Here is a 13,336-nt window from a genome sequence, read left to right as displayed (position 1 = left end):
TTGTACACATTCATCAAGATATACCGAACGAGGCTGAAACTTACTTTTGTCACCATAACCACCACAAAGTTTTTTTCATCAATCTTATATTCTTTGAGTGCAGTATCATCATTGAGGATTTTGCCTAATATCCAGGGGAAAAAAGTTAAAGAACAATAAGCTTTCTCCTACCAAAAAAGTCAAACCAACTCTGTATTAATCACCAATGTTACATACTGAGACCTTGTAGCAAAACAACCAAAAATGTGTAAGCATATGACTAAACAATGTCAAACAAATTTACTGTATACAAAATACTACGCAATTTAAAAAAAATCAAATGCTTAATTATATAGGACTTGGTGTACAAGGAAACATGAAGTATGTCCTAAGAGGAGATCTTTGATTGTCCTATCCCCTGTAAAATAACCCGTATTTTTTTGATAGGAGGAAGGGCAATCTAACTACCAGTCCCAAATACCAGATACTTGACAGATCAGAAATATTTCAATGTTGGGAACTGTGTTGAATCTATATATATGCACAAAGGGAAGATGGTATAAAACTCAGTAATGAACAAAGCAGGTAAGTCTGTGGTTATACTGAAGACCAGAAACTGGTCAGGACTCCATTCTTCCTTTTCCTTAAATTTAATTTTCCATTTTTAAGTATTGTATTAAAAATAATGAGCAGGCAAGGCAGGTACTGTTGGGCAGAGGCCTGTAATCCAAGCTACTTAGGAGGCTGACATTTGAGCATCACAGTTTGAAGCCAGCAGTGGCAAGAAAGTCAGTGAGATCTCATCTCCAATTAACTAGCTGTATGTGACTCAAGGGGTAGAGCACCAACCTTGAGTAGGAAAAGATAAAGGTGAGCACGAAGGACCAAGATCAAGCGCCAGTACTGAGCAATGAACACTAAAAAAGACGGGACCATATTCTCTTATTTTGTATAGGAATGAGATACAGGTTATATATGAAAATCTGTAGTTTTACACTTGTTTTTTGAGACTTCTAGTCTTTGACCTATAAAAATAATAGTGATGGGCCGGGCTCTGGTGGCTTACACCTATAATCCTCGATACTCAGGAAGCTGAGATCTGAAGATCGGTATTCAAAGCCAGCCCGGGCAGGAAAGTCCAGTGAGACTCCTCTCTACAATTAACTATCAGAAAACTGGAAGTGGTGCTGTGGCTCAAGTGGTAGAGCACTTGGCTTGAGCTGAAGAGCCCAGGGGTAGAGCCCAGGGCCAGAGTTCAAGCCCCATGACCGACAAAAAAATAAAATAAAAAATAAATTTATAGTGATGAATCACTGGGCTAGCATTTCCTCTACACTGCCTCATAAAAGGAAATAATTTGGATGAAGTCTATTTTAACATATATTTTCCTGGTTACTAGTGAGGCTAAATCTGAAATTTCCCATATATATATATATATATATATATATATATATATATATACACACATATATATATATATTATATATATGTATGTATATCCTTAGTTATTTGCTTCCTAAAATTGGATCATCCTTTCGTTACTGGTTTCTTATCTGAATATTAATGTTTTACAATCCTGTCACTGGTTTGTTTTTAGTTTCCTTCCTTCTGCCTTCCCACCCTGCCCTCTACCTTTTACTTTTACAGGATTTCAAATATATTCATGAACAATCAGTATATGCTCCAATACAATATTAAAAGTCCAAGATTCTCATTTTGATGAAAACTACAAGAGCAGTTAAAAATGAAATAAAATTACATTCCATGAAAAAAGTTATGGAGCAAATGTGAGTAAAGAGAAGATTGAATACTAATGCCATTTTCAAATAACTGTTCACTGTTTTTATTTATACAATCATGTTTCTGAATCTATTTGAATTAGTGTAATTTATAATATAGTTCTTCTAAAATGAAAAGAATGTCACCATAAGCTATACAGGGCATATTATTTTCACTGTTTCATACCTGCATAAATTAACTTTTGACCCGCTACCGGAAAGGCATCTTTCCCCTTTTCAGATTCAATCTTCTCTTTCAGTGCTTTCACCTACAGGAAAAATAAAAAGTAAAATAAACAACAACAAAAAAAATCACAATCCAACTGAAAAAAATCTGACTCAAGACAAAATTACAATTTTAATTATTGCTTCTAGATATTCAAAAGTTCACATCTTTCCAATAGGTATCAAAAAAATCCCACTATCAACCTTCATCACATATACATAGATTAAAGCCCTGGATTCAACCCCCTAGCACCAAAAAACAAAGACTATGAAAACTTTACTGATTTGGTAAATTAATTTGAAAAAATATTTTAAGACAAAAAACTGTCCCTATCCCCCCCACCCCACCCAGTAAGTTTTTGCATGGGCTTACTTCCACAAGAAAAACTTTCCCCTAAGGAAAACCTTGTCTAAGAAATAAATTATACTTCACAGTTAAGGGCTAAATTTGAATGTTAAAGGCAAAAGTTCATATTGAAAGTATAGTAATGCTTCATTACCATCTCTCAAATGATTTTATGAAGACCAATTAAAATACAATGTGAGTTGAGTACAGTGTTTTGTGTGTCCATATTGGGGCTTAAACTTAAGGCCTTATGCAAGGAAGCTAAGGGAGTACTTACACTCTACCACTTGGACTACACTCCCAGTCTAGCATTTTGATGGTTAATTGGAGACAAAACCTTCTAGACTTTTCTGCCCAGGTTAGTTCTGAACCATGATGCTCAGATCTCAAGTCTTCTGAGTAGCTAGGACCATAGATTTGAGTCTACTAGCACCCATCTTGAATACAGTGTTTTTAAAACAGCTTTACAGGTGGTTCCAAAGTTTAGCCAAGGCTGATAACTACTAAGTTATTTTGAATGAAAAGTGGAATGAATGCCCTTTATGGCCTCTTAAGGTAGGGTGTTGGTTCTAGAGGGCTTCAACTCAGGGCCTGGGCCCAGTCCCTAAGCTTTAAAAAAATTTTTTTTTTGCTCAAGGCTAGTGCTCTGCCACTTGAGCCACAGCTCCACTTCAGTATGGCCTCTTTAATTCCTAAAATTATTATGACAGCCTCATTTTAAATGAGTTAGAAAATGAATCTAATTAACTTGTGCAAATGGTAAGTAGGATGGCACAGGAGTAAGAAGATAAACTAACACAGCTTTCTCATACATGTTAATAAAAGTGCATTACTTTGAAGCACAACAATCAAGGGATAATTTGATTTCCTTTAAATCCCCAGAATAGTTCTGAAAATTGTCTAAGTTGGCTTTTGTAAATTATCTGAGAAAAAGGGATACAGTTTCTTTGTAAAATTAAGGAGTGATACTAGCAGAGGCTATCGGATATGGCTAGAAGCCAGCTTAGGCACAAGGGCCCATCTCACTCAATGGCTGAGAGGAGTGGCACAAAACTCATCCATTGCAAGGGATGTACAATGGCTAGGCACAGTGGCCTGTATGTCACCCCACTGACAGCACAAGGAGGTTGAAGCCCAGGTCAGTACAGGTATAAAGGGAAATCTTACCTTGAAAAAAAAATTAATGTAGAAAGGGATGGGAGGCAGGTGTGACTCAAGTGCTAAAAGGTATCTTAGATACCTAAGATACCTTAAGGTATCTTAGAAGCCGAGACCCTGAGTTCAATTTCCAATACTAACAAAAACAAAACAAAACCATTTTTTGTTGGGAGGGGGGGTCCGGTCATGGGGCCTGAAGTCTGGGCCTGGGCACTGTCCCTCAGCTCTTCAGCTCAAGGCTAGTGCTCTACCACTTGAGCCACAGCGCCACTTCCGGCTTTTTTTCTTTTTGCTTATGTGGTGCTGAGGAGTGGAACTCAGGGCCTCATGCATGCAAGGCAAGCGCTCTACCACTGAGTCACCTTCCCAGCTGCAACAAAACCAATTTTTAAGTGATGGGGGTTGGGAAGTTGGCTCAGTGGTAGAGTGCTTGCCACGCATGCATAAGGCCCTGGGTTCAATTCCTCAGCACACATAGGCAGAAAAAAGCCAGAAGTGGGGCTGTGGCTCAAGTGGTAGGGTGCTAGCCTTGAGCTGAGGGACAACGCCCAGGCCCAGAGTTCACAACCGACCAAAAAAAAAAAAAGTGATGGTAGAAAGCCAGATGTGGTGGTACACAACTATAATCCAGAACTAAGGAGGGTAAGGTAAGAGGATCCCCAGATTGGATGGACTATACAGCAAGATCTCTCAGAAAGAGATGGTGTGCATTTCCAACATAAAGACAGGGGTGTTTATTTAGACTCAAATACATTAGGGTAGAAAAATCACTATATAATCTTTAAAATTCTTAAGACCAAGCCAGGTACTGGTGGCTCACGCCTGTAATCCTCGCTACTTAGGAGGCTGAGATCTGAGGATCATGGTTCAAATCTAGCCCAGGTAGGAAAGTCCATGAGCCTCTTATCCCCAATTAACCACCAGAAAACTGCTCAAGTGGCACTGTGGATCAAGTGGTAGAGCACTAGCCTTGAGCTGAAGAGCTCAGGGACAGTGCCTAGGCCGATTTCAAGCCCCATGACCTCAAAAAAAAAAAAAAAGTATCTTGGGCAGGCACCAATGGCTCACATCTGTAATTCTAGGTATTCAGGAAGCCAAGATCTGAGGGTTTTGGTTCAAAGCTAGCCTGGGAAGACAAATATGAAAAAGATACTCTAATCTAAACACCTAAAAAGCCACAAGTGGAACTGTGGCTCAAATGGTAGTGTCAGCCTTGAGTTAATAAACTAAGGGGCAGCATCCAAGCTGAGTTCAAGACCAAGTACATGCATGTGCCAGTGTACACATACACGTACACACACACACACACACGTACACACACACACACACACGTACACACACACACAAGTACACACACACACACACAGACTGGAAAGCAATATGGTTTCATCTGAAACACCAGCACAAGATACAAGTTCAGGGCACTGCTGGCCTAGTATCATATTAGCGATGTGAAAGGTGGGAAGGAAAAGGGGAAGGGAAGGAAAGGAAGGAGCACTAAGGAGTATTTCATGAAATGAGTTCTGCTGATTCAGTGCAAAGGGGAAAAATTTAGTAGTACAGGAAAAGAAAACTTCATTTTTTGAAATAACTGAATATAGCAGGCAAACTTCAAATTTTTATGATCCAAAAGGCTATTATTTTATACTCACAATCCATTTTTTCAAAACTGTTAAATGGTTTAGACTCCTAAACCAACTTAAACCCAGCAATTTAATCACTTCTAAAAGAAATCGCAGATTATTACGATTTCAGCAAGACCAAAACAGATACAAAGACAGAAGAATGAATAGGCTCAACTTTAAGATACCTATAGATTTCAAAGTTCCTATGTAGGCAAGCAATAAATCATTCTAGTACAATACAAAAATGAATAGAGGGAAAGAGGAAGGGGAAAAACAGGTATGTGGAGAAAAGCAATTCCATCTACCTGTGGAAGTATCTAGGACTTAGGTCTATCAGTCATTTGTAGCTAATCTACCTACACTGATGAAAACAGATTTACACAATGCTTACAGAGTCATAAAGTTCATTTAGTTGTAAAACTGGCTTTCAGAGATACTAAAGATTCATCTAAACTTAAAGAGGAATAGATGGTATAATGTCCTTCAGCAAGACTCACTCTATCACAGGGATTTTCGTTTTTGTCAGTCATAGAGCCTGGGCACTGTCTCTAAGTTTTCTCGCTTAAGGCTAGTGCTGCTCTGCCACACTGGGCCAGTGCTATTTCCAGTTTTTTGGTGGTAAATTGGAGGTAAGAGTCTCATGGACTTTCCTGCCTCGGCTGGCTTTGAATAGTGATCCTCAGATCTCAGCTTCTTAAGCAGCGAGGATTATAGACGTGAGCATATGGCTGGTTTCTTCTTTTTTAATAGCACATTTCTTCCAAAGATTTAATGAATTTACACATTACATATCAAACCAGTTCTTAGTTTTCACGCCAAAATGGCAAGACTTTGTTTAGTGTTTATGTATTGTTCAAAACTGATTATGTCAAGGTGAAAGAAAATATTCATACAAATTTTTTACAGACAGAATAAAAATGGAAATGTAGAGGAAAAAACAAATAAGGGAAAATTGTCAAAACAAGATTTCTATTTTTAAAAATTACTACAACTGCCCAGGTGCCAATGGCTCACATTTGTAATCTTAACTACTCAGGAGGCTGAGATCTGAGGATCACAGTTCAAAGCCAGCCTGGGCAGGAAAGTCTATGAGACTTGACTTACCATTTTATCTTAGGCCCTGAATTCAAGCTCCAGGACCGGCACCAAACAAAAAAAAAAAAAAAGAAAAAAGAAAAGAAGTGCATATTCTAGAAATGTAAAAATCAATATTGTTATGGTTTGAAATGATCAAATTTCCTCCTCAGGATTGTGCACATTTGATGCTTTGTCCTTAGCTGGTAGCTCTATTTTGGGAGGTTCTGGAAGCTTTAGGAGGTGGGACCTAGTTACAGGAAGTAGGTTATTGGTAGTTTTCGAAACTGTCATCTCAATAAGGAAAAAATAATCATAACAAAACTAGAGTCCATCCAGGGAAAAGGGTTGAATTTAATTATACCTGGAGTTTTCAAGAAAGAACCATGACTTAAGAATAGATCCATATTGCCAAGCACTCTTGTCTTTGAACAATGTATATGTATTATCTCAAACCCAATAAACATTTAAAATTCCAGTATTGTTATCCTCATTTTAGAGAAGTGAACAGCCCCTAACTGGGTAACTTGCTCAAGGTTAGAAAGCAAGTGGTACAGGCAGGACTGAAAGCAGACAGCCTGACTTAAGTCATAACTATCCTGAGTATAATCATGGGCACTGCTTTAGCTGCACAAGTTGGAAGTGACAGCATGAGAGAATGAGAGCCAATGGAAAGAAATGGGATTAAATGTATATAATATTCCTTAGAGCTGGAATCAGAGGAAATGAATACACAGCAGAATGCTAACAACAGACTGTGGTAAGAAAAGCTAGTTACTAGAGCTAATAACAGTTACCAATACTTGGTTAACATTTTTAAAAAAAACAATACCTAACACATGCCATGAGGCTCAGAATTGCGTCCAACTTCACAAATACACATTTGTGTTGGTCCTGGAAACTGCCCCTGACCTTTTTTGCTCAAGGCTAGCACTCTACCACTTGAGCCCCAGCTCTACATCTGGCTTTTTGGTGATTAATTGGAAATAAGCCCCAAAGACTTTCCTGCCTGGGCTGCCTTGGAACTTCAATCCTCAGATCTAAGCCTCCAAAGAGTAGCTAGGATTACAGGCAAGAGCCACTGATGCCCAGCTCCTCCCCCTCCCCCTCCCCCTTCTCACCATTACATTATTAGTGCTGGTCCTGGCAGGGCTTTGAACTCATAGTCTGGGTACTGTCCCACCTGGGTGGTATCCTACTGGGGTCCAGCTCAACTTGGTATTTTAGAATTCACAAAAGCAACTACATCAAGGAAAAGGATAATGTGAAGAATAAGTAAACTAGTAGGTGCCAGGGACTCACAAAATTCAAAACTCTTACCTCTCAAACATATCCCAGTTCCACTGCCACTCTAACTACCCTGGTCCAAGGGCAACTGCTGAGAACTACTGCATAAATCTCCTAACTGGTGCCCATGTTTCCCCTCTTAACTACCCTACTATCCAGTTTTCACAAAGCATCAAGGTAGCTCATACCTGTAATCCTGTCACAGAGCAAGCCAGCAAGCGTAAGGTTCTGAGTTCATACCCAGCACTAGCTTCCCAAAATGTGTATGTGTGTGAGCACGACAGAGAGAGGGAGGGAGGGTTAAGAGCAAGAGAGAGACAGAGACAGTAACCTTGAAAAACCCCAGCGCTCAACACCCTACCAGATCAGGCCCCTAGCACAAGTCTCCCTTTACCTAAGCAAAATAGGTCTTTTTGAGTCTCAAAATACACTCTTAAACTCTCAAGGTCTTTGTCCTAAGAGTTCCCCAACAGAAAACACTCTCAGTGTTCATTATTATTCAGATTTGAGATTAAAAGTCACTTTTTTTAAGGCCTGTAGGGACTACTCAATTAAAAGTAGCCTTAAGCACTAAAATCTCATCCTATTTGAGTTTTCCACAATGCAAATTTTTATGTTTAGTAGGTTCTTCAAATTATTTTTAAACATTTTATCCAACTAGAATGAATACAACCTGAATACAGTGAATAAGTAATCACAATATTTGTTAAATGGATCAACAGGTAAATGTGTTACACTGAGAGATCACTGATTTGACAGTGATTCAATTCATTCATTTAATAAATATTAAATGCCTATTATGTGTTAGACACAGAAAGTGCAATAATTTGTCAGGAATCAAACAAGTTTTTCTTAATTTCTCCCTGTATTCACTCTTCTAATAGGCCAAGACCCGTAATTTTATCTCATGATACAGTTTTTTTTTTTTTTTTGTCAGTTGTGAGACTTAAACTGTGGGCCTGGGCCCTGTCCCTCAGCTTTTCAGCTTAAGACTAGTGCTCTACCACTTGAGCCACAGCGACACTTCTGGTTTTCTGGTGGTTTATTAGAGATAAGAGTCCCATGGACTTCCTGCCTGGACTGGCTTTGAACCATGATCCTCAGATCTCAGCCTCCTGAGTAGCTAGGATTACATGTGAGCCACCAGCACCAGGCATGATATATTAATGTCAATACTAAGTGCTTTTAATAACCAAGAAAACTGGTATAATAAGGCACAAATCTAGCATGATTGTATTTTAAGAATACAATAAATTACCAAAGGAACAAATTACTAACAAATACTGCATTACATAACAAGCAGTATTTTATAACAATCGCCAACATTAGGTGGTAAGCCACAAAGTGAAGTGGTTCTTTGCATATTTTTTTTATTGTGAAAATGCCGTACAGAGGAGTTACAATTACATGGGCAAGATAATGAGTTCTTTGCATATTATTGTGGGAATTTTTTTGTTTTTGTTTTTGGTCAGTGGTGGGGTCTGAACTCTGGGCCTGGGTACTATCCTGTAGCTCTTCAGCTGAAGGCTCGCTTGCACTCTACCACTTGAGCCACAGAGCCACTTCTGGCTTTTTTTTCTGCTTATGTGTTGCTCATGCATGCAAGCCAAGCACTCTACCACTGAGCCACCTTCCCAGCCCTGATTCTGTGCAAATTATTATTTAGAACTCTAAATGCTACTTATTACCTTCATAATTCTTTTATCAAATATAGTAAATGTATAGTCAGTCAGTGTCATATATTCAACCTTCAAGTCAAATTTAACAAGCCATCTCTCCCCCTTTCCAGGTTATCCAAAGCACATAATCAGCGTCAAGGATTTGGCAGACTTGAAGATTAATCTTTGATGTACTCTTTGATATTATTTCAGTGGTATAATAAACTACTACACTAAGTCAAGCCCTAGGAGCTCAGTCCCTGCTTTCTCGGGTATCCTGCTCCCAGTGCCCCATCCTAGCTATTCAGGAGTTGAGATCTAAGCCAGCTCAGGCAGTAAAGTCTGTGAGATTCTTTTCAGTTAACTACCAAAAGCTGGGAATGAAGCTGTGGCTCAAGTGGCATAGCTCCAGAAAAAAAAAAGCTAAGAGACAATGCTCAGGCCCTGAGTTTAAGACCCAATATTAACACATAAATGTATCTGAGATTAAAAATCACCTCAGTTAGAATGGTCATCATCAAGAAAACAAACAACAAATGCTGATGAGGTCATGTGGCCAAAAGGGAATTCCATTACACTGCTGGTGGGAATGTAAGCTAGTTCAACCACTTTGGAAAGAAGTATGGAAGTTCATCAAAAAACTAAATAGCTCTATACTACAACCCAGCAGTTTCACTCCTGGGCATTTATCCAATAAAACACAATCAAGGTTACAGTAAAGCTAGCAGCACACCCATGTTCATCGCAGCACAATTCACCATAGTCAAGGTACAGATGCCTCTCAACAGATAAATGGATCAAGAAAACATGATATACACAACAAAGGAATTTTACTCATCCATTAGAAAGAACAATATTGTACTATTTATAAGGAAACAGATGTGCAAAAATGTTATTAAGGGAAGTCAGGCCCAGAGGAAAAGAGGTTGCATATTTTCCCTCATTTGTGACAGATAGACTATCTATAAATCCACAATAAATACTTTGGGTGGTGTGGTTACAAATGAATTAAGTGAAGTATTAACAGATGAGGTGGAGAGGTCAAATAGTATAATCCTTTAGAGCCCAACAAGATCAGCGCTAAGAAACGGGTACATGAAAGAGGAAGAGTGGAACCAAGGGGAGGTGTAGACAAATGGAGTGGGAAGAGGGGTTAGAATGCAGTAAAAAAAATTCATTGTATATACCACAATTAAGAAAAGGGAAGGGGTGGGTAAGAATGTTCAAGGGGGTAACATGGATCAAGATGCACTGTAATCATAAACTGCTTTGTTAAATGGTACCTCCTTTGCACAACTATTTAAAAAGAAAAAAACCCTAAGTTTGAAATAGGAAAAACAAACAAAAAAATCATGTGCATTAGCCAGGTGCCAGTGGCTCATACCGTAATCCTAGCTACTTTGGAGGCTGAGATCTGAGGACTGTCATCTGAGGCCAACCCAGGCAAAAGTCCACAATAAATTAACCACCAAAAAAGCTCAAATGGGGCTGGGAATGTGGCTTAGTGGTAGAGTGCTTGCCTAGCATGCATGAAGCCCTGGATTTGATTCCTCACTACCACATCAACAGAAAAAGCCAGAATGGCACTGTGGCTCAAAGTGACAGAATGCTAGCTTTGAGCAAAAAGAAGCTCAGGGATGGTGCCCAGACACTGAGTTCAAACTCCAGGACTAACAAAAAAAATAAATAAATAAATAAAATAAAAATAAAAGCCCAAGAGGAGCTGTTGCTCAAGTGGTAGAGCACTAGCCTTGAGCAAAAAGGCTCAGGAACAGTGCCTAGGCTCTGAATTCAAGCTCTAGAACAGGTCTGCGCGCGTACACCCCCCCCCCCCCCAAACTATCCTCATGCCTCTAATCTTAGCTACTCAGGTGTCTGAGATCTGAAGATCATGGTTCAAAGCCAGTCTGAGCAGAAAAGTCCATGAGCTTCTTACCTCCAATAAACTACTCAGAAAAAGCTGGAAGTGGCCCTGTGGCTCAAGTGGTAGAGCACTAGCCTTAAGCACAAAAAGGCTCAAGGACAGCACCCAAGTCCTGAGTTCAAGCCCCAGGAGCCAAAACAAAACAAAAAATCCCTACAACTATGTGAATGCCATCTCTCCCTCTATATTTCTACCACACTATCAAAATGCAGAATCTTGAAGAATTTTATAAACTAGGGGTCTATCTGGCATCTCGTATTTTACTTGGCTTATGAAATGGTAACTCCTAGGTACATCACCTACATCACCTTTACAGTTAACAACAACAGAAAGAGTGGGGAAGGTGCGAGTGGCTCAAGCCTGTAATTCTAGCTCTTAGGAGGATTCTGATTCAAAGACAGCCCAAGGAGGAAAGTCCTCCAGAGTTCCATTTTAAAAACCCAGAAAAACCAAGGCTAGAGATGTGGTTCAAGTGGTAGGGTGCCAGCCATGTAATCAAATTACCTCTATCAGTGCCAAGGTCAAAACCCCAGTATCACTCCAACAAAAGATTAATAGAAGAACATATATTTTATCAAAAAAAATCTCCTTATTTCATAGACAGGTCACTTTTACAGAGGAATGTAATACTGTAGTTGAAAAGCAAAACAAAAACTTTTGTAAAGGTTAACACTAAAGACAATGCACAGTCAAGTAAGTGGTACAAAATAGTTACTATAATGAAAGTCCATGAAAGGGGAGAACTTTCAAAGTTTCAGAAACTACATCAATAAAAACCTTAAAAATTGTCTTGCTTTTCCTGCTTTCTATATACCCTTGCTGTTGGGCCTCAACTGGGTGAATGAAAACTCCCAGAAGATCTATACTTGTATTCCTCCAGTCCTACTCCCTGAAACATTTACTTACTCAACAAACACATCACTTCATGATTCTCTTGATCTCTCAATCCTTTCTTTTACTTTGGCTAATGTACACCTCAAATTCACAAGTTTCTATACAATCTACTATATGTAAGTTAATTTCCTTAGTTGCTTCTAGGTAAAAACTGAACAAGGTCAAACCTGAAAGAACCAAAGCATTAAGTCTTGGTCAAAAGCTTTAAAGTGTAGATAGGTATTCCTATAGGCCTCACAAAAATCCCTTCTTTTAGATGTATTTCTAGTGTCTCTGGTTACATAGTTGCACAGCAGATTAGAAACAGGACATTAGTGTCATTATTAAGGTAATTTTTACTTTTAAATTGGAATTCTAAAACATTGCATCAAAAGCAATTAAAAGTCTCGAGGTTTTTATTAAAAGGTGGGGCCAGTGGTAAAGTTCTTTTTTAGTTCACACGAGGCACAGCTTGGCTCCCTAGTAAGGGGAGGGGGAAGAGAGGGGAAGGAGGAGTGAGCTATTACTTGATTTGGAAAACCCCACTCATCAGTTTTTAAACAGTAATAAGAGCAACTTATAACAAAAAGTTGAAGAAACAACTATTTACAACTAACTTCATTAGCTTTGTTAGTATATGTTCACATACATAAAGCCTGAAAATCTATGCAAATTTTGCAGGGCATAAATATTTCAGTGTAGGGTGGAGTCACTGAACAACTTCATTAAAGCCATTTTTAAAAAGACTTTCAATAATTCTGGAATACTGAATACTGTAAGCTTATCGTTTTCCAGGGCACCAACATTATCTCAAGAGTCAAAGCCAAAGATACATTTTACACAATTTTACCTAAAATCATTAAACAGACAAACTACATTATAACTTTCATCCTTCAACTTACTAAAACACACCAGGGAAAATTTAAAAGAATTTGGTTCGATTAGCAGTTATTAGTTCAAAGAGTGTTGGTAATTACTTCTGAAGACATTGAAAACTTTCTCAATGTAAGTAATATTTTTGTACCTTTTAAAAGTTACTAGACAGCATTATATCTACAAATAATGACAGAACTTGATTATCAAATCATTTTGTGTCATAATCTTCCAAATGGGAACTTTTTCAAGCAATTAAAGATGCTTAGAAATGAAATAATAGGCAAATCACCATAATTATTTTGATTAAGTAAGTCTCATTTATGGACCACCAACTAAATACCATTTAATTTTCTTATCTCTCCAAGTGTTATTTCTACTCTAGAATAGAAAAATTCGTTCCAGATCACAGCCAAGTAAGTTAAAAAGCCACAAATGTAACTCCAGTGTATTTAATTAACACAACGATCTCCACCCAAATCAACTTTTAAAAAGTATATATGTAGGTGGGCAGTAAGTTGCTGCTTTGAACTTAG

The 13,336-nt window shown here is 38.4% G+C and overlaps 1 protein-coding gene across 1 annotated transcript in view; it reads right to left on the bottom strand.

Moving 5' to 3' along the window:
* The window catches only part of Rad23b (RAD23 homolog B, nucleotide excision repair protein), a 35,925-nt gene that overhangs the window by 21,049 nt on the left and 1,540 nt on the right, over positions 1-13,336 (bottom strand). Inside the window, exons 2-3 of the mRNA XM_042695537.1 lie at positions 1,945-2,026; positions 45-124 (exon numbers count right to left, since the gene is read on the bottom strand). Coding sequence (XP_042551471.1) covers positions 45-124; positions 1,945-2,026 — 162 coding nt within the window. The remainder of the gene's footprint in view (positions 1-44; positions 125-1,944; positions 2,027-13,336) is intronic.

The sequence above is a fragment of the Dipodomys spectabilis genome, unplaced genomic scaffold, assembly GCF_019054845.1.
Source record: "Dipodomys spectabilis isolate Male_0828 unplaced genomic scaffold, ASM1905484v1 ptg000006l, whole genome shotgun sequence".
Taxonomy (NCBI): domain Eukaryota; kingdom Metazoa; phylum Chordata; class Mammalia; order Rodentia; family Heteromyidae; genus Dipodomys; species Dipodomys spectabilis.
This window is presented reverse-complemented; position numbering and strand designations above follow the sequence as displayed.